This window comes from Tachypleus tridentatus, chromosome 13 (assembly GCF_004210375.1).
Source record: "Tachypleus tridentatus isolate NWPU-2018 chromosome 13, ASM421037v1, whole genome shotgun sequence".
Lineage (NCBI taxonomy): Eukaryota > Metazoa > Arthropoda > Merostomata > Xiphosura > Limulidae > Tachypleus > Tachypleus tridentatus.
In genome coordinates this window covers 109,853,581-109,875,832 of record NC_134837.1, presented here as the reverse complement: position 1 = coordinate 109,875,832, position 22,252 = coordinate 109,853,581, and the positions used below count along the sequence as shown (strand labels likewise).

At 35.2% G+C, this 22,252-nt stretch overlaps 2 protein-coding genes across 6 annotated transcripts in view; one reads left to right on the top strand and one right to left on the bottom strand.

Annotated features, from left to right (window-relative positions):
- Positions 1-22,097, bottom strand: part of LOC143239705 (apoptosis-inducing factor 3-like) — a 146,191-nt gene extending 124,094 nt beyond the window's left edge. For both annotated transcript variants that reach the window (XM_076481104.1, XM_076481111.1), the window contains exon 1: positions 21,876-22,097. The gene's annotated coding sequence lies outside the window, so the exon portion shown is untranslated. The remainder of the gene's footprint in view (positions 1-21,875) is intronic.
- Positions 1-22,252, top strand: part of LOC143239703 (calcium/calmodulin-dependent protein kinase kinase 1) — a 116,386-nt gene that overhangs the window by 9,360 nt on the left and 84,774 nt on the right. For 2 of the 4 annotated variants that reach the window (XR_013021319.1, XM_076481093.1), the window contains exon 1: positions 18,323-19,099. The exons of 1 other annotated variant lie outside the window; for it this stretch is intronic. Coding sequence is in view for 1 of the 3 variants with exons in the window: in XM_076481093.1 (XP_076337208.1) it covers positions 19,078-19,099 (22 nt within the window). In the remaining 2 variants the exon portion in view is untranslated. Of the gene's footprint in view, positions 1-18,322; positions 19,100-22,252 lie in introns of those variants that run through there. One more of the 4 variants, XM_076481095.1, reaches the window with a different exon arrangement.

Here is a 22,252-nt window from a genome sequence, read left to right as displayed (position 1 = left end):
TTACAAGAAAACATACACACACATTTTAAACGTGTTATTACAGTATTCATTATTACCACACAAAAGGTTTAAGAGCTTACTATGTGATATTTTAAAAATAGTGTACATTGTGTGATGGTCAGGATGACTTTGTACGATGAGGTAGCGACAAAAAGTAGTAGTGCTTTCTGTAACCCATTTTCAACTTCCGTCTTTTAGCGTTCTTCGACACTGTTGCACATTATTAATTAGTTGATGATCATTGGTCACATAACAAACTTACGTGCCAAGTTGTAAAATCACACGTCAAAGTAGGAACTGGGTGTAACTCAAGAAACGGTCTTCGTATCAGTTATGGTGGTTGTTATTGCATTAACTTCATCTGAATTTATGTATTATTGCAGTAGTTGCGGGCCATTTCTTTTCATCGTATTCCTTTGCATACGGTGCTAGCACGCTATGTAAGATATACACTACTGGCCAAAATCTTAAGGCCAATGAACATAAAGAACAAAATATGCATTTTGCTTTGTTAGACTCAACCACTTATTTGAGTAGAGCTTCGAAAGATGAAAATAAGAAAAGGGAAAATAAAAATAAAAACCTTTTTTAGCATTTAATAGGGAAAATGTGAACACTATGAAATTAGCCTAAATACTAGCTGGTCAAAAGTTTAAGACCATACTGAAACGAAGCGTTAATCGGTCATCACGTAATGAAATTTAATCATTTGTGTTCAACCATTAGCGTTGTCAACATCTCTCACTGACATCTCCTATGTTACATTGGGTAAGAACATGGCAGAGGCTAAAACGTTAACAGAGTTTGAACGTGGAAAAATTTTCAATCTGCAAAAGCAAGGTCTTTCTCAACGTGCCATCGCTGTTGTAAATTTATTAAAAGATCCTGAGGGATACAGAACGAGAATTTCAAGTGATCGGCCCAAGAAAATTTCGCCGGCGTTGAGCAGGAGGATTCGACGGGTTTTTCGGCAAAACACTAGCTGATCGTCGAACCAGATTAAGGCCATTACAGACATAGCATGCAGCTCAAGAACAATAAGATGGCATATACGAGAGAAAGGCTTTAAAAGCCGTAAACGTCTTCAAAGGCCACGCGTCCTTCCACACCACGAAACAGCTCGGTTAAACTTTGCTAAGAAGCACCAAATATGGGACGTATAAAAGTGGAAGAAGGTTTTGTTCTCTGATATAAAAAATATAACCTGGATGGTCCAGATGGCTTCCAACGTTACTGGCACGATAAAGATATCCCATCGGAGATATTTTCTACACGACACAGTGGAGTAGGTTCCATCATGATCTGGGGTGCTTTCTCCTTCCATCGAACAATGGAGCTTCAGGTTATACAGGGGCGTTAAACAGCAGCTGGCTACATTGGTATGCTGGAGAGAGCATCCTTATCGACTGAAGGCCCTCGATTGTGTGGAAAGAACTGGATCTTTCAGCAGGACAACGCTGCAATCCACAATGCTCGCAGGAAAAAGGACTTTTTCATGGCGAATAACGTGATTCTTTTGGACCATCCAGCGTGTTCAGCCGAACTGAATTCCATTGAAATGTTTCGGGGTGGATGGCAAACACTTATATATAGACCATGTCAAAGCAAATGTTTGAAATTATTCGCAATGACAGCCGTGCAACTCACTACTGAGACCTCTTGTTGGTCATTTCCTACCCTGTTTAGGACTTCTTTTTAGTATGGTCTTAAACTTTTGACTAGCTAGTATTTAAGCTAATTTCAGAGTGTTCACATTTTCCCTATTAAATGCTATAAAAGGTTTTTATTTTCCCTTTTTCTTATTTTCATTTTTTGAAGCTCTACTCAAATAAGTGGTTGAGTTTAACAACGCAAAATGCATATTTGTTCTTTATGTTCATTGGCCTTAAAATTTTGGCCAGCTGTGTGTATAAGACGTTTGTGTGCTCTCCCCCACATTTCCTTTATATATATAAAAGGAAGGATTGCGTTAAAAATAGCAAATACAAACTTCTAACTAATGATGTTTTCTAATTAAAAACAAAACAAAACCAAATGAAAGTCAAAAATGCTGCACAAATCAAAACGGACCCCAGGATTTAGGTTATAAAGGTAAAATAAAATATACTTTGGGTTTTGGAGGTGTCTGCAGATGTAGGACTCTCATTGTGGTGGGATATACCGTCTATCAATCTAAATTTCCGTTCGTTAGTCTTACATGAAGAAATTGATATATAATAATCAAAATTAAACGATAAAATAATAAGAAGAAATAGAAATTAGTTGAGCGAGATGTAAGAACTCAAGCCCACAATGTCCCACATCTATATCGTCTTTCACTGTCTCAAGACAGTTATGAGAAGGTGAATGCTCTCCAAAGTAATAAAGAAATAAAAAAAGAACAATTACTACTAATAAGATATTACCATTTGTGGGTAAGTAGGTGAGATAAACTTATCCTGATGTTTGCATTCCAGCTCCCATTGTGGTTGTAAGGTGCCAATTAGTAGCCTAGTAGATAAATTATAGTGGCATAGAGGGTCCTATCCAGCTATCTAAACTGATGTAACTTTTAACCATTACCCTTTATGCCCACTGTAACTACCAATTCTCAGACTCTAAATAAGTCTTTATATACGATAAGGTGTTCATCCACATAAAGATAGTAGTACCAAGTTGTTTAAATGATCTTACTAACAACTAAAAATACTTATCAGAAACTTTCAGTAAAATGTCCTTAGTTCTATTTTTTATACGTACTTAGTACATTCTTATATTCATCACAGATTATCAAAATAATTATATTTAGAGTTTATTTATTAAGTTTATTAAATATTAATTTTTGCATAAAATTCAACATTAATAATATAATTTGTGAAACGATATATTTGTACGGTATTTCTTTAATTTTATACAGAATAATTTAAATTTGATTTTTTAAGTACATAAAATTTCCATTCCCGAAAATTACTTAAAGAATAAAATTTAAATTATCCCCTTATAAAATTAAAGAAATACCGTACAGATTTATCGTTTCATCAGTTAAAAAATAATGTGTGTGTTTGTTTCTCTTACAGCAAAGCCATATCGAGCTATCTTTTGTGTCCACCAAGGGCAATCGAACCTCTTTTATTCGTTATAAATCTGAAGACTTACCGCTGTCCCAGCAGGGGACTGAAAATAATGTTCAGACCCCGTGTGACCAGGTAGTTAGGGTGCTTGACTCGTAATTTGAGAGTCGCGGGATCGAATCCCCGTCGCATCAAACATGACCGCTCTTTCAGCTGTGGGGCCGTTATAATGTGACGGTCAATCCAACTCTTTGTTGGTAAAAGGGTAACCCAAGAACTAGCGGTGGGTGGTGATGACTAGCTGCCTTCCCTTTAGTCTTATACTGCTAAATGGCTAAATGAAGGACGGCTAGCGCAGATAGCCCTCGTGTAGTTGTGAGCGAAATTAAAAAAACAAACAAGCAAAAGCAATAATGTTCAAGAATTACAAGCAAAATGTTACACTTCCCATTGATAAAGTCACCTGTAATTTTGATTTAACTTGTAAAACGTTTTTTTTTACATCAATCATGATAAAAGAAACCAGTAATTCAGAAACATTTAAACTTATTAACCAATCTAAAGAAACGGTAACTAATATTTTAATTAAAGCTCAAAAAGCTTAATCTAAATTCTTCCTTTATATTTTCCTTTTCTGCATGCTGTTTTTTTGGTTTTTAAGCACAAAGCTACACGAAAAGCCATCTATTTTTAGCGGTATAAATCTGCAGGCATACTACTCTCTGTATGCTATTACTAAACGCCATTAATCTTCAATTAAATTCAGATTTATTTCTAGTTCAACATGAGTGTGTGTGTTTTTTTTTCTTATAGCAAAGCTACATTGGACAATCTGCTGAGTCCACAGAGGGGTATTGAACCTCTAATTTTAGCGTTATAAATCGGTGATTTACAGCTGTATCAGCGGGGGACAGTTCAGTAAGAACAACTATTAAACAACCTAGCATTTTATTTAAAAAAAATTTTTTTGACAAAATTAGAAATATAAGTGCTAATAATATGAAACGCACATTTTGGATAATAGAAAATAATCAGCCCGTATCAGAATATTTAAGAAACCGTAACAAATAGAGAATATTCAAACCATGATTTTACCACAGTGCACACCATAATTCTATTAAAATATTTAATTTGTATTATGAATTAATTAATAAAACAATTCTGTTATTCTTTCATAGTACTGGAAAAAAAGAGATTTAGCTCTTAAAAACATAAAATATATACTAAGTTTACGCATTTTACATAATTATATATTTTTCAATAACTAGGTATTTGAATAAGTAATAGAAGTTCCACTTGGAGTTAACTATTCTATTTGTATTGTTTATTGATAGTGTTATTAACACTGTGTATCAGGTAGAATTAGAACTTGATAATGCTTCAATTTCTAATGTGGAGGTAGATTATTTAGATTAAGAAATTAAAATAATTTATAGCGATATCAACCTAAATCTTTTTTGATAAAAGAAAATATTTTTATTTTCCAAAATATGATCTGAATAGTAATGTCATACCTTTTTGTTATAACCATTATAACTTCACAATTATTCAGATTTTATAAAATTTGTAACAAATTACAATCTCTTATTATTAATGTTGAAATACTGATGCAAAAATTAATATTTTAATGGATTTAATAAACAAAATTTAAATTTATAATTATTTAAATATTTTGGACACACACACACACAAATATATTAAATAGATATAAAGAAGTAAAAATTAATGAAATTTTACTGAAAGTTTCTGATAACTATTTTAGTTGTTAATAAGGTAATTTGAACAACTTGGCACTACTTTATGTGGATTAACACCTTGTCGTATAAAGACTTGTTTAATGTCTGAAAACTGTTAGAGCACCCCAGCTATCTTTTTTTTTTTTTTTCCAAGCAATGTGGACAGAGATTCAAACCGAAACACCTGTCAGTATTTTGACTTTGAAAATTGGTAGTCTGTAGTTACAGTGGATCTAATGGGTAGCGAGTAGGAGTTATACTAGTCAGTTTAAACAACTGGCTTGGTTTAGTTTGAGTTAAGATAATATTATGGTGTTCGTAATTGTTCATCTTATTGTTTTACTATGAGTTCTTATTGTAATTTTTTTCCGTGTGTGTGTGTGTGTGTGTATGTGTGGGAATGTACCGTTACCTACGAACCGTTTTTGTGTCTAGGGATGGTCAGCACGGACACCGCCACTCGGCCCGTCGCGGTCGGTCCGATTTGTAGTACCGCCAGACTATCTTCCATCAGCGTCTGCAAACTGTTAGAAGGAAATGTTGTAGACTGTCTTCAACATTCGGTAGAGGGCGTTATGTTGCGACGTTATCTTCGTCGGCCGTCGCTCAATAGTTGTTGAGCAACGCCAGTTTCATCTTTAAAAGTGTTTCTGTCCTGGTCGAACCCGTCAGACAGAACATCACTCGGTTAACAATTAGGTCAGCGTCGTTTGAACTTCTGCATGATGCCATAGGGAAGGAACTATGAAAGTACGGCGATGTAATAAAAGCTGAACATACATGAATATTCTTTCAGACTAGACCCGGTGTGTCCACCAAGAAACGTAGGGCACGCATAAATATGAAAATAGCAATACCGAATTTCATCAAGATAAAGGGGTTTACCATTGCGGTAAATTATTCAGGCATGCGTCGTATGTGTTATTGTTGTGGCTTTGAAGACCACTTATCAAATGAATGTAACGCATCACGAGTTCAAAAATATTGCAGCCAGTTGTATTTGGTTTCGCTTGTGGATGAGAGTTTGGCGAGACATTACACAGTTCTTGCCAACCCTTGATCCATTTTTCTTCGAAAATCTGGTAACACTCATTACCTTAGGTGAGTGGTGGGTGGCTATCCAATCCATATCACTTGGTAAAGTGTCCAGGACTTAATGATTTACTAGCGGAATTATATCGTCATGTGGGATATATCGTAGGACTTTTTTTGTTATACTTTAATGATTGTCTGACACGGGATCCATACCTCTGGACACACTGGACAAATTCCTTACATTAATTTGTAAGGATTCTGCCCAGTTGGAAGATATTTCCTCGTGATACCTATATCTCTCGTAAATATAGATGCAAACATTGTGTCCAAAGTTCTGTGTACATGTTTGAGTGTTGCCATGCCAAATCTCGTTCTCAGCACTCAGACGTGTGGAGTACAGTGTAGAAGTATCCAACAAAATATGGTGCTTCTACGTGACCTGTTTCACTATATCGTAGAAAGAAATATTCCAGCGATTTTTATATAACTCGATCAGAGTAAGGCTTTTGATTGGGTTCACCACAAATTTTTGTATTCTTGTGTTATGTTTTGGAGAGGTTTTCTTCCAATTTTTGTGCATTATTTAAGACACTTCTATATGTCTTCTTCTAGCAGGCTTCTAGTGAATGGAAGCGTCATGGCTTCCTTTCACATAAATTGGGGTGTTCGTCAAGGGTGTCCACTTTCACCAGTTTTGTATACGCTGATGATAGGGTGCCTGCTCTCTAACTTGTGAACCTTCTTCTGTCATACCAAACATCTTTACGTTCAGACTTGGAAATTGTGATTGATTAATCTCAAGCCAGTGCAGCCCAGCTAAACTAGGCCAAGATTAAAGCTCGGTGGTTAGACAAGTGGACCTCATCTGTGGACACCCCATTTGGTTTTTCATGGACTTCTTCTCAAGTCAAGTACTTTGGGATTTACTTCCTTGTGGATCCCAGGACTGCCTGGGGAGGTCGTGCAAAGTGTCTGTTTGACAGTTCAAGATTATTGCTACGGCCCTGCTAACTTGTTTGGCAGGCTGAAGTGATCAGTAGAAGGATACTCCCCTTGATGTGGTATGTTGGGGAAATCCTTCTTCTTCACAAATTCTATGCGCGCACTGTCGAGTGACAGGTTTTCATTTTCCTGTGGAGTGGTAAGACTGAGGTGATATCTCTATTGTCTTTAAAGCCACTTTACGAGGGAGAGCTGGGTATACCATGTACTCGAACCAAGTTTCCTTCTCATCTTCGATCGACTTACTTGGCATAGGGCTCAAGGAGTTTGGTATATCGCTATGCCTGAAAAAACTGATGTGTTTTGATCCTCCCGAATGGTATGCTAATGCTGTTGCGGCGATTAGGATAGAGCAACATCATCCTGCTCTTCTATGGGGCATTATTTGGGGTCGGGTGACGATGTGCCATATTGATAGTTATCTACAGTCTTTCAAATGTCGCGTCGTTCGCAATGTACTATCGGTAAGAAAACATTTGTACTTGTCCAATATCGGTGCAACCGAGTCTTGTCCGTTGTGTCAAGCTCAAATGGAGTCTGTCCTCCAATCGTTAATTCTATATCTGATACCAGATAGGATATGGAAACTGGTGGCTCGTCTTTTCCGTGTCCTTTCGATCTCGGCTAGAACCATACTGTATCATGTGCCAGTTCCGGTTATAATTCACCTGGCCTTTACATTTCATTACACAACGACGATGTTCAGGTACGTCATTTGGCTCTCCCAAATTCAATATATGTCTGAACAGGTACCAGTGATGTACTATAAAATACAGTTTAAGGCCAGGTATAAGCTACTACTCCACCTTGAGGCGGACAGCCAGCTGCTGGGGCCTAGAGACTTTTTACCATCGTTGGCGTTCCAACGAACCACCAATCTGCACCATCAGTTACGAGAAGGTTGTTCTAATAACTTAACAACTACTCTGTGTGTTTGTTGTTATGTATTGTAAATATCAAAAGTCCAACTTGTATTCTCTTATATTCTTTATATTTTTTAATTTGTTATTTTTTTATATTTTTAAATTATTATTTCTAATTTGTGTTCTAATTCCTTTTCATCTAAGTCATTATAATCCTTTTGTCAAGCAAATTGTAATCTCGTATTGTTTATATTATACTGGATTTCTTTGATTGACTTGTGCATTGTTTTGTATGTTTTTGATTTGTATATCTCTTTTGTACTTTCTTTTTTTTATTTAATAAATTCACAAATATCAATTAGTTTAGATAACTGGTCGGGACCCTCTATACTAGTATAATTTATCTACTGGGCTACTAATTAGTGCCTACAACCATAATGGGAGCTGGAATGCCAACTTCAGGATATAAATTTATCTCACCTACTTACCCACAAGTGGTAATATCTTATTATTAATTGTTCTTTTTTTTTTCATCTTCATTACTTTGGAGAGCATTCACCTTCTCATAACTGTCTTACGACGGTGAAGGGTGATATAGATGTGGAACGTTGTGGGCTTGAGCACCCACATTTCGTTCTCCTGATTTCTGTTTCTGTTCACTATTTATTATTTGAGACTAATAGATGGTGCATCCCCACCACAATGTAGGTCCAACTTCCAAAGTCACCTTTAAAATCCTGGAGCACATTTTACATCGTACATTATATCTTGTACCCTGAGGATACTTTTGATCTGTGCAGCATTTTATTTTTTGTTTGGGCTTGGTTTTGTTTATTTTTTAAAATATCGCTAGAGGTTTGGATTTGCTTTTTTAAACACAATCCTTATTTTGTTTTATTTTATTTGACTGTTGAATATTAATATTCTATATCTTTTGTATTAAGGAATATTTAGAAACAATAATTAGTTTTCTGTACTTTTAAATGCCCATTTGAACAGGGTGTAAGTAGTAGCTACTTTGAATTAAGACTCGTCTTAGACTACATACCACAGTGATCATACTATGACTTTAGTATGGCATTAAAGTGTGGTATAAAGATTCTTTGATAGATTGTTTAGGCAGAGTATTCATAATGAAACTTTGTAGAATGGGCGGCGACCCTGCCAGCTGTGAAGACATAAGTGTAGAGGACGACGTTTCGAAAGTCTTTTGCCTTCAGGCCAGTGTGTGCGTTGGTGTTGTCGGTCTTTTATAGTGTCCTGGTAGACTGTGGAAGTTCTATGAAATTTCGTGTTCTTGCTACGTTACATAGATTGGAGAAACAAAGAAACCACACGACAAGAATAAAAGAACATAAAGATAGGACAAGACTCGTTAAAAAAAAATTTAGTCATTGCAGAGCACGCCACGTTAACTGGACACAAACTGGGAGAAAACTAGAATCATTGGCACAGACAAATTCTGGAAGACAACAAAAGTCAAATAATCATTTTATATGAACACTATTAAACCTCCGCTAAACAGAAATTCTGGATTAGAAGTGAGTAACCTGTGGCTGCAATTGGTTGAATCTACAGGAAATCTCTCCTCCAGTCAGAAACAGTGATTATCCAACCAATCATAACACGCTCTCCACAGTCTACTAGGACACTATAAAATAAAATATTAAGAACAACAAACCGATTACCAGCGTACACACCTGTCATTTATGTACACAAAATCAGTAACCTACCCACCCTCAGAAACAGGCTCACAGAAATACAAATATTACTTAAAAGCAGAACATAGAAACGAACTGTGACATTATGTAAACTAGCCAGCAGTCAGCACTCCCACAAAATACATCTCACCATATAACATATTTCAACAATTACAAAACACTCAACAAAATATATAATCATAAATAAAGTGAATATATGTTTATATGTATTTCTATTCAGATCCGGGCACAGGACAGGTAAAACATTTGGCGCCTGTCCTGTGGAAGTGGTTTTTTTTCGGGGCACTCCCGTTTCCCCCCAAATACTAATCTCATTCATTGGGTCTTTAGATCCCAGCCAAGGCAATATTCTTGCCCGGCCCCGAGTCGTGCCGTTTAAGTTGATGTTTCGTCGGCTTTTTGGACTACGGGCCCCGGCCTGGCCTACTTCCCTTGTGCCGCCTTTGTCTTGCTCCCCTTTCTCACCAGTCATTTTCATAATGCCCCACCTCACTTCATCACCTTAAACAAGTCAAATCAAATTACAAGAAAACTTCCACGTAAAAGTAAATAATGTTCCATAAGCGTGGACGGAGAGGAACCACAACGTTTCTAACCACCCCTGTTGGGTAGAGAATTCGTCAGGTTTCTCTCTCTCTAAACTAAGCCCCTGCCAAGTTCGTTTGCGTTTCACTTGCATATCGGCTCTTTTTCGTCGTTTTTTTTTTCTCAAGTTGTTCTATCACATCTTCAATTCAAGTGTGAGGTGAAGAGAAAGCTATTTTCTGAGCACCCCCGATTATCTCTGTTTCCAAGCAAAAGGACATATATTCAAACCGAAATACCTGTCAATTTTTAGGTTTTTTTAGGTACATATACTGACGACGCCTGTCCTGTGAAAGTGGATTTTCTCGGGGCACTCCAGTTTCTCCCCACCACAAATTCTGAGGCATTTGGACTTATAGATCTCAGTTACTCCTTGGCCCTGATCGCGGGACTTTCCACAGATTATTGCGGGGTTGATCTACAGCTTGCTTCTTTTGTGACTGCGGGCTCCGGACTTGTCCACTTCCTTTTTGTTGCCTTTGTCTCGCTCAGCGTTCTCACTCGACATTTTCATATTGCCCCACCTCACTTCATTGCCTCAAATAAGCCAACTTAAAATATATGAAAACCCCCACGTACAGATAAATAATCTTTAATGAGCGAGGACGAAGAGGAACTACAACGTTCCTGAATATCCCTGTTGGGGAGAGAAATCCTCAGACTTCTCTTTCAGCTAAACCCTGCCAAGGTTTCGTTTCGTTTACACACACTGACCTGAAGACGAAAGTGTTTATATCATGATGAAATAGTCCCTTTATTGTTTGTTAAGTGAAGATATATATTTATCTGCTCAAACAGTTGCATAGCTATAAATAATATGAAGGTATGCAATCTACTTGTGTTTGAAAGAAGTGGCGTTGAATAACTATTGCATTTTTGTTTGCACACTTGGCTTTGAAATTTTTTCTGTTCATATTCGTTCATCTCCTTTATTAATTACTTGCTTGAGACCGTAATATTTAACTGTTGACTTCAATTCTACCAGAAAATACCTTTTTTTTTTAATTCTGAAAAAATCATTTTCAAGATGTGTGTGAGTGTGTTCTCTTCGTGGGGAAAAAAAGAAACTAAAATTCTTATGAAAATAATAGATATATGTGATCCTCAAAAATAAGAGAACACTGATATTAGACAATATTGAACAATTGCTAAGAAACACGAGAATTCACCATTAACCTGATCTAAAAATAAAGGTTCTCTAGGTAAGGAAATTTATCAATAACCTGACAGAAAAACCGATGTTTCCTAAGCAGCATTGATGTTCATCCTTAACATGACGTACAAATAGAAGTTCTCTAAGGAATATTCAAATAAACTTTCACTCAACATAAACAAATAAAAGATCACTGAGCAAATTTGAAATTCAACTTTAGCCTAACATTAACACAGAATGCAACGTGAAAAGATTTCTAATTAATACCCAAGTTTGTTATTAATTCATCCCAATAATAGCGTGTTCTTTAAGCAATATTCAAGTTTATGTTTAAACTTACATTAGATCAGATACATAATAAAAGTCTCAGCTCTTTAGATTAACCAAGTCTTCATGCGTATATATATAATTTAAGTACAACAAAGGACCTGTTAGTTTACCTATTCCTATACTTTCAATTTTTCTAAAAAAAATTTGTCCCACTTGTTTAACATGGAAGAGTAAATAAGCCATCCCTTTAGCAGAATATACAAATGATAGGAGAAATGACAGTGATGCCATGTTACCATGAAATGTTACACATGACATGGTGGATGCAAAACCTGAAATGCAACAAAGATAGCAGAGACATAAACAGAACGCAAATTGGATGCAGCGAATCTATAAGAGCAATTCTGGCAATGAGAACCATGCAGAACAGGAGATGGATTTAGTCCTAGAAAGTTATTTTTTTTTCAAGGAAACCTAGATGTACATGTTTCGCTCCTAAGTAAAACAGAGCTAACTGATTATTTACATTTTTTCTTACAAAGAATATTTTGGAACAGATTTACAATGGAATACAAGTTCAGAAAGGGGGAAAACTTTCTACCACATGCATCAACTCGTCAATGGGAACATGTAGTAGTAGACCCTTCTTCCTTGTGAGAATTATGTACAAGTTATTGCTTTATATATATTGGTCCATTGACTCTCTTTTGAAATGTTCTATCTTCCAATACACAATTACCAGAGGAAGGTTTATGTTAATACTGAGATTTTTCCGTTTTGAAAATATTGCTAACATCGATTTTAATGATGTGAAGCAAAGAAAAATGTTCTAAGTGAGAAAAATAGAGTTATGTTACATAAAAAATGTTATTTGTGTATAGGTGAATCTCTTGTATTCTTTGAAGGGTCCTTATTATTCAAGCACTTCATTTGGTATCAAATTATATGATTCGTGTATCAAAGTAGGAACACTCGTAGACTTTTGATATAATATTGGTACATAAATGAGGAAATCATTGATCAAGATAATTGGCTAACAACAGAAAAGATCATTCTTACGTACCTCAATGAAGGGAATTTTTGGACATTTATTATACCATGTTAAATTTGTCTGAATAGCTGCTATACAATGGTATCATTATTGTTGTCTCTAAAACATTCCCTTTAATAAAGGCTAAGTGTTATGTTATAAGATCGATGAAAAAAGAAATAGTGGCGTGAAATGCAGATTACACATACATAACTCTCAGAATAAGCCTAAAATTATACATATTCTTACACCTGATCTCACAGATGCAATCCAAGACACAGGTTGACATGATGCTCAGGACAAAGGTCTGTAACAATATACGTACGTCTTAAACAACAACCATACTAAGGATCGGGTAGATCCAGTAAGCCAAGAAATGTACTCCCTGTCTGTATTACAAAATATATAGAAGTGTTTCAAAAAATATTTCTCCAACTTGTCTGTGATGTGCAAGTCAGTCAATGACAACCAAAACTTTTTGTATTTCATTCTTACTGTCACAACATGGATGTTAGTTAGAGACATACAGTCAAACAGAACTTCACGAATACGTGAGGTAGAAAATACTGACAAAAGGAAAGCTGAATGAAAATGGATGCAAAACATTGCTGAGTTTGTCACACCAAGAGGATTCGCACCTGTGCAGGTCATCTGGGTGTCCATTGGCTGTGCATACCAGCTAGGACTTTGTGTGGCTGGAACATGATTTCAGTTTTATCACACTGAATCGGACTATTCTCTGGCATGAAAGGACTAACGAGTCATATTTTACTAAACATAGTAGTTTAAAAAAATGTTTATTTGTATAAAAACTTATTTTTGTTTGCTTCATTTTATTTCTACAAAGAAAAACCTTTTTATAGTTGAAAAATAAAGCTTTTTCAACTATAATATGAAATTATCCAGATAACTTCATATTGCCAGTTATAATAAGTGTAACTTTATTTCCGTTATGCTATAAGATAGTCATGACGTGTCTGAGTATGTATTACAAAATTTTATTACTTAAACCTTGTAGTGTTCGTTGACATTGACTCTATGTGTGTATTAAGAAACACATTCTTTGGAACCAGATGAACACAAATTTTGTTTTTGAATTATGAATTCTTTTGGGCCAGATTAATAAAATTTTGTGTTCCGAGTAGAGATATTTTAGAACCAGATAATCCCAAATTTTTTGTTCAAACTCAAAATGCTTTTCAACAGATGAATCCATGTTTTGCATATTAACTCTAGGTGATTTCGTACCAGATGAGCAAAAAGTTTGTGTTTTGACTCTAAATATTTTTAAATCAATTGAACCGAAATTTTGTGTCCTGTCTCTAGGTGCTTTTGAAACAAATGAGTACAAGTATTGTGCTTTGACCGTAGGTACATTTGAACCAAATGAATACAGACATTGAAGTCTGATTCTACGTTCTTTTTGTAACCAAATGGATACAGTCATCGATATTTGACTCTATGCACTTGGCAACCAATTAATATAAATGTTGTGGACATAATTTAGGTTTTGGAACCACATAATTTCGGACGTTATTGTTTAATCATGGGTACTTTGAAATCATATAGTTTGCAATTCTCTGATAAAGTACTGCGTTTTACGTTATTCAAAACCTCTTAACAATTCATCTCGACAGAAGTGAATGCTAATTTTGAGCCCACCCAGTAAAACAGCGATATGTCTGTGGAGCTTAATTCCAAATAAACAATTAAAAACTAAATTTTGGTATTGTGTTTGAAATACAGAAAACATTCTTCAGAAGTATTTAATTTTAAACACACTTACAAATTTTGACTTTTGAGCTTTTTACAAATACAGGGTGGCCCGTAAGTCCCTACCCATCCATATGTTATTATGTTATATTCAATTATGCATGTATTATAAATTTGTTTCTTTTTTTTCAGAGAAATATGGCCGATTTAAGCCCATGTACACTGGAAGAGCGTATTGTGACAAGTACGTGGGTACATGAGCGCAAGTATACTGGTGACACCACACAGATACACTGGATACATAAGATATATGGATGGGTAGGGACTTACGGGCCACCCTGTATATTACTGTTAAAAAGACACTAGATTTAATATGTTCACTGCTACAGTGGCTCCATGTATTTGTTTGTGTATAAGATAGCGAATTATTTGCTACCATGGCAACCAATAATCATGCCACTGCGTAATAAGCGGTTCCTGGTTTTTCCGTCGTAATATTAATTTTCATGTAACTCATACTTTTGAAATTCAAATTAATAAGAAATTTATTAATATAGGAGTTATAATTACAAATGCTTCTTCTCTAACATCATTAAAAGAATGCAGTATCAAAGCCAGTATGGGTACTCTATGATTCCGAAAGTGGTGAAGCGAAGGGGTGACAGACAAAATAGGCTTGAGGGGAGATTTTTTTTTTGAAGGATAAGTGGAAGAAAATTACGAAATATTAATTAATTAAAAAGTTGCAGGAAAGTATTATTATTTTTTGCTGGTGAATGCTTTCTTTAATATAAATACACTTGTCTCTTGTGGAAAGTTCTTTATCAGCTCGGTGTATTCCTTTTTTTGAGCGATCACACCGATCCTGTAAATTAATCACTTAATTAATTAAATGAACGTATAATTCTTAAACTCAGTGAGCATTTTAAAATTTAAATGCAACTTCAAGGAGTAAGTTGTACAAGTACAGAATACAAATATGTAAAACAATAAAATATGCTAACTAGTTATAAAACAATTTAACTTAGTATTACTATAATCTTAAGTGCATGCTGTTGTTACTAGTTCCAGTATAATTTTCTCACTTTAACTTGACTAGGTAGCTTTGACATTTTCTTCGTTCTTACTTCCACGGCAAACTTGAGATTGTACAATGTGATACTGAGTGTTTCTCTCGTGTATAGGGTTGCCTAGTAACTGATGGCGTTGTATTCTGGGAGGTGTACCTTCTACAAGACTTTGTTAACAAACATTTTAGGGGAGGTAGACAAATTTCTTGAGTGGTGCCTATTACCTTGCCCCTCCTCTTGGTGTCGCCACTGATCGAAGGCAATCAATCACGTACTCAACAAAAATGGCATTTGTAGGAACTGAAACTCGTGAACCTATTACTTAACGAATACTATTTCTTGATTAGTGCTTTTAAACAACATAACTACTTAATGACAGCTGTTTGAAAATTTAAAAATTATGATTCACATAATAATAATTCCGTGTTTGTAGTTTTCAGCAGTAGTGCATATTACATACTTTAAAATTGGTCACGTGATTGTAAATTATCCTATATATATATTTATTAATGACATCGTTTGTAAAAAAAAAACTACCGTTATGAGTTTCTTGAATTACAGGAAATGATACCTACATAAAATATCCCCAATAACTCAGCGGTAAGACTGCAGGGTTAAGACGCTAAAAAACAGGTATCGATATCCGTGGTGGACAGAGAAGAGATTACTTCTTGTATATCTTTGAACTTAATAAAAAACAAACTAACTTTAAATAAACAAACAGAAAAAAGAACATAAACAGTTATTACTATACATTTCATAAACAGCTGTATCATAAATGGCAAACTACCAATGAAAGTAATTTTTTTTTGTCTTCTTAAGACACTATTATAATATATCAAACTCTGAATGTGGAACTGCTTTGGAGCGACCATCTGACGTGACATTTTACTTAGTTTGGCTCCGAAATAAAAAACACAAAAACAGTAGGGTACTCAAACTGTTTATGTCCATATGAGTGATTAGTATGACCACTTTAAGAGCCCGGCACGGCCAGGTGGGTTAAGGCGTTTGACTCGTAATCCAAAGGTCGCGGGTTCAAATCCCCGTTGCACCAAATATGCTCGCCCTCTCAGCTGTGGGGGCATTATAATGTGGCTGTCAATCCCACTATTCGTTCGTAAAAGAGTAGCCCAAGAGTTAGCGGTGGGTGGTGATGACTAGCTGCCTTCCCTCTAGTCTTACACTGCTAAATTAGGGACGGCTAGCACAGATAGCCCTTGAGTAGTTTTGCGCGAAATTCAAAAACAAAACAAACGAACTGTATATTAGTTGCAATGAGTCAATTAGCATCATTTAGTTATCAGATTGTTATGCTGGAGTTGTCATATTTTTTGTAAGCTATATTTGTAATATTTTAAATTAGAAGTTTATTTATTTTTGCTAGAAGGAGATATTCATTACGTAATAATGATGATGTTCTGATCTAGACATTTCGAGTTGTATGTTAAAATAAGAGAGCGATAAATAGAAATAAAATGAAGCAGTGAAGTAATTTATGAAAGTAGTTTAGTGCCAGTTAGACAGTGAGGATTGGTGTCTCTGTGACTGAAGTTCCGTAGTTAGACAGTGAGGATTGGTGTCTCTGTTGACTGAAGTTCTGTAAGTAAGTGTATTTGTGAGTAATTAATTTGGGAAGATCTGTTTAAAATATTCGAGCCATTGTTCACCCAGGAGGACAACGGACTTATACAATTAGAATACTAGTTTTGATACCCATGGTTGCTAGAGCACTGATAGCCCTATGAACAAATTTGTACTTAATATAAAACAACAACAACGAAACGCTGTATTTGAAGTTATATTTACAAGTAAGCGTAGCTTGTAATAAAATGTTATTTACTTAATGAAGAAAGAAATTACTTTCTTATTCTTACTTGGTTTGAGTTTTACATTATTTTTATTAAAGGTGTGTGTGTTTTCTTATTTCCTATACCCACTGAGGGGAATCGAACCCCTGATCTTAGCGTTGTAAATCCGTCGACTTACCGCTGTACTAGCGAGGGGCTAAATATACAGGGTGGTTCGTAAGTCCCTACCCATCCATGTGTTGTGCCTAAACAACGTTATAATACTAATGATGAGTTGAAGGCAGGTGTTACCGCGGCATTTGGAACAACAACCCCTGCTATGTTGAGGAAAATGTTTCACAGAATATGGCGTCGCATAATATGCAGCGAGAATGAGGGACAGCGTACAGATACACTGGATACATAAGATATATGGATGGGTAGGGAGTTACGGGCCACCCTGTCCTTCCTTAAAGATGTAACATATTACAATAAAATTATTATGCGGGAGTTTATAGTGGTTACTTAATTATCATATCTTATTATTAATATTGTTATTGTGATAACAAATAAGTCATTGTAATGTTTCATATTAAAATAAATTGTAATAATGTAATGATTGTATGTTTTGCCTCGATGTGGTTCTATGGTGCTGAAATAAATGTGTTTGATTGAATTACAGTAGGGTTAAATGTGTAATTTTCTACAAACTTCTGTGAGTAAATCATAGCAGTTACTTGGATAAGCTCATTCATAGTCTTTGGCTATGTAAGTAAATTTGCGGATAATTTGCGAGAAAGTTATAAAATGTTCGTCAGTTTATGGAGTTATCACTCAAATAAAAGAGTGTTTAGGGTCGTATTCCACTGAGTTACACTGTTATTTGTGCTTCCTAAATCACATTAAAAGAAGATAAACTCTTATGTTTTGATTATGTTGAAATTATAAATTAGGTTTGTTTATCCAGAAGACGAATTTCAGATTATGTCTGGAGTATTTGTGTGCGTGCAAAAGAAAGTATAATACTAAACTGCTGGAGTAAATCATCAAGCTATATTTTTCCAACTTCTCTGGATTCTTTGGAAATCCAGACAATATATAAATTATAATAACAGAAATCTTGTTAGTACATTTCAAAAATTAACGACATTCCAACATGTGAAAGATGGTCTTAGGTCTTTAATAAATGTTATAGATTGAGAGAGAGCCATTTCCTAACGTCACATTTGAGCTGTTTTAGTCGTTACTACCACTTTCACCTCCGTGACATAATGAACTGATCCATACTGAGGAAGTTCAGATATTGCCCTGTTCTAGTCGGTTGAACGTCACTAAGCGCGCGCTCGCTAAACTGTGGTAGATTTGTTCTCGTTTCAGTGCACTGTCAAAGGGGTTGACGAGCGCTAAAGGTAATGGCTTGTGACTGTGTTTTGTTTTTAAAAGGGTGCTTTAATATAATGTTTGTGCTTATTTAGTAATTTTGTGTAATATCAAGAGGAGAAGCACGTGCTTTAACAGATATCTGCTTTGTAGAACCAAGCACAGCACGTTGGGTACAAAGCCTACTGACACAATTTTCCCTTCGCACGTGAGAAGCCTTGGCCTGTGGTTATGGTTTTCTTGACCCGTTTCCATCGTTAAGTAAAAGTTGTCGCCGTATTTGGAATGAAAGTTAAAAAGAACAGCGGAAGTTTTTTTGCTGACAGAAATTTTCAGAAGTTCTCATTTTACTACATGCGTATATAAACAAACTTTTGGCAGCTTTCCAGAAATATATTAGGTAGGACCACAATGTACTTGTTTCACTGTCACCATGGCAACGTAATTTTGGACCATATAAAATAAGAAACGTTTTATGAGGGAAATAAAATGGTAGACTTCATTAACTGCACGTGAGAGGGAGATTGTTTGTGGTTATGCTTAGCAGTCCTGAGTCACCAATCACTTGTTAATGTGACCTACAACCAATAAACTATTTGGCGCTTTTATTATATGAAGAAATTTGTTCTACAGACTTTTTCGATGGGCATAGGTCACTGACTCCTAGAAGAACCGAGGCATGGCACAATCGATGCATACAAGTAAGTAATGGCCTCTGTTGGCCCGAAATGTAAGTATCATGTACTAAAGTTTTTGCCTATGTAGCAAGTGGCCTCTAAAATTGACAGTATAAGATCTAGGGTAAGTTATGTGTGGGTGTTCTGATGTCAATGCTGTTTTTTCTAGATTTGTTTATTCTTCTCGAAGGTTTCTAAAACCCGAAAATATAAACATGTCAGTTTTCTTAATATGTAAAATTTCTGTAGGGAATTTTCGTTTGTTCGTAATTAAACACAAAGCTATGCAATCGGTTATCTGTGCTGTCCCTACCACGGGTTTGAAAACCTTGTTTTTTGCGTTGTAAGTCCGTAGATATACCGCTGTGACACTGTGCAGGCGGTAGGAAAGCGATAGTGTATTTTCAACTGCCTGGGTAAATATTCTGTTATATGTAGTTGTAACGCATTACTATTGCCAAATATTGTTAATTGAGGGTTGCGCATTGGCTCTGGACTTTCATTATTCATATGTTGAATGTAAGCACTAGACGTTTCTACATTTGTTTTAACTAAACAAAAAACAAAAAAAACGTGTTCACTTAAACTTCAAAGAAAGTTTCTTAAACAACGGGTGAAAATAAATTAGAGTTAGAAAGAGTTCAAAAGAAAAACAGTTAATATTGAAACCAAATTTCTAACCATCGATTCTCGCCAGGCTTATCACTGACATGCTCACCGCTTACTTTTCATTCGTTTTTGATGCTAATGGGTTCTTAGTAAGGTAATAAACAGCGAAATCTTTATCCAGCAAGCATGCTTGGACTTTCTTAGACTCGTAGTTTTCTCTGACCTTCTTTTGTATCTCAAACTTACTACAGTGTCATCATATCTAGTGTTTTGTTTTAGAGCTTCCCATGCGTTTCTGAGTTAAATTGTTGTCAAACTAGGTGTTCGTCTTTATATTAGTACAATGTCCATGACCTTTTATTGTGCCTATAACCTGTTGTGATAGCTGTAACATGTTGTTGTGTCTAACCTGTTATCGCGTCTCTGACCTCCTTTTATATATCTAATAAACTTTCTGATCTTGTGTCTGTAACTCTTGTCTCTGACTTTCTGTGTGTTTGACCTGTTGGTTGTATCTCTTACGTACTATTGTGTTTAACCTAGTGTTTTGTCTGTAGCCTGTCGTATCTTTGGCTTACCGTTGTACTTCAAGTTAACTTGTTTAAATTGTTTCTCAATACCCATAGAAGATTACACTATATATTTACATTATAGGAACATGAGACTAAATAATATAGTGTAAGCTCCAATCTTTCTTAATCTGTTGCCTGATAGCTGGTAGTTTCTAATTCAAATCTAAAGAACAGACAACAGGATGTTTACTGAATCTGACATGAAATCGACAAAACAGCTGGTGGTATGCTTCACGATTGGTTACTTCTAGTCATCTGGACTTTAATTTGGTAGAATAGTTTAGGGTCCCTTGGATACTGACTTATCTTTTTTCTCCATGAAAGCGGTTATGTTTTCACTGCATAGTCATTGTAATAATGTTTAAATTCGTGATAATTCATAACCTGTACAGTTTTTCGTTCTTGTGTTAGAATTTATACTGACCATTGTTTCACATAAAAATCGAGATATCTAAAGCTTTGGAGATGGAATACAAGAGTAATTTTCACCAATAATAACAGCCAGCAGTTTTTGCTTTATCAAACCAGTCGAGCATTATTTTTTTAAACTATCTTTCATTTAAAAAAAGAAACAACGAACTATCGACTACAGGAAATTAAAAAGTTAAAAATACTTTGTTAACGGGTTCTACCTATTAAGGCGTTTTACAGGTGATATTATTTCTGGAGTGTTAAGTAAATGGTGTAATTCTTATCACATGGATTAATCAGTATGGTAAACGGCTATATGGGTAGGTTCTCCGATAACTCCCACCCACCCATACACGCTTATAGGTTTATAACTCAATAAGTTTGAACGTGTACAGTTAACATCGACTGTTACTAGAGTGTTTGTGGAAAGTTGTACACGTATTTGTATTTTTACTAAGCATATAAGGGACACTACTATCTTTTTTTAGTTTCTGTTGAGAAAGAAATTCGTAGTTAAAGACATTAAGATAAGAACTGTTATCTTAATGTCAGTGATAGAGGGTTGTCCACCTTTTACAAACAAAGCAACATGCATAACCTTACATTATGTCTCCTGAAATAATACCAGATGTCAGACCTTGTACGTTATGTAACAAACTTCGAGACATTTTGATTACCACTTTTACATCATCAAAATTAGGATACTAATGTACATTGTTAACTACAGATCAGAAATACTGCAAATTAGCTGTTTAACTTCCAACATCAGATACTACCATATCAAACTATTTACGTTATATCACCACAGACTAACAAGCTAGGTAGGAACATCATAGGGCGCTAAACTGTTTTTTTAATTACATCTCCACAGTACAGCGAAATTACACATTACCCATCTAGTAGCAACATACTTGTATAACATCAGATTGTTTAGTTAAATCACTACATACCAGCCAGATTATTGATTATCTGAAACTACTACTACTGATGAACTAATTAGAAGGAACGCAGATATGTTTTGTCATATCACAACAGACCAGAAATATTACAAATCAACTGGTTTCATGTAAGCAACACAGACTAGTAAAGGTATTAATTATTTCATAACTATTCTTTTAAGCTGACACCCAATTTAGCTCAGTTGTTGTTTAAGGAAAACAACATATTGCTATGTAATTGTATGTTATTATGGAGATAAAAATAAATACCTTTTTGCTCGTATATTATTTATGGTTTCCATCTTTGAAGCTGCTATAACACTTGAGGACTATACCTAGATATTCACAGTTGTGAATTGGCACGCCTAGTAATTAGCGTACGTAATAGTTTACTTACACGATTAAACCACTGTTCAAATGAGTATCTAATTTTATATACTTAGTAGTTTGCCTGTCTCATCTGTTTATTTCCTGATATTGATTTTATATATATATATATATATATATATATATAAAAAATATAGCGTGTTATTCTCTGAGTTACTACAGTTACGTCACTACCAGCGTATCTCGTGTTTGGTTCGTCATGTCTTTCATCCGGTTGCGAAACGACACCTACTTAATTAAACTATAGACGCGGTGTGTAT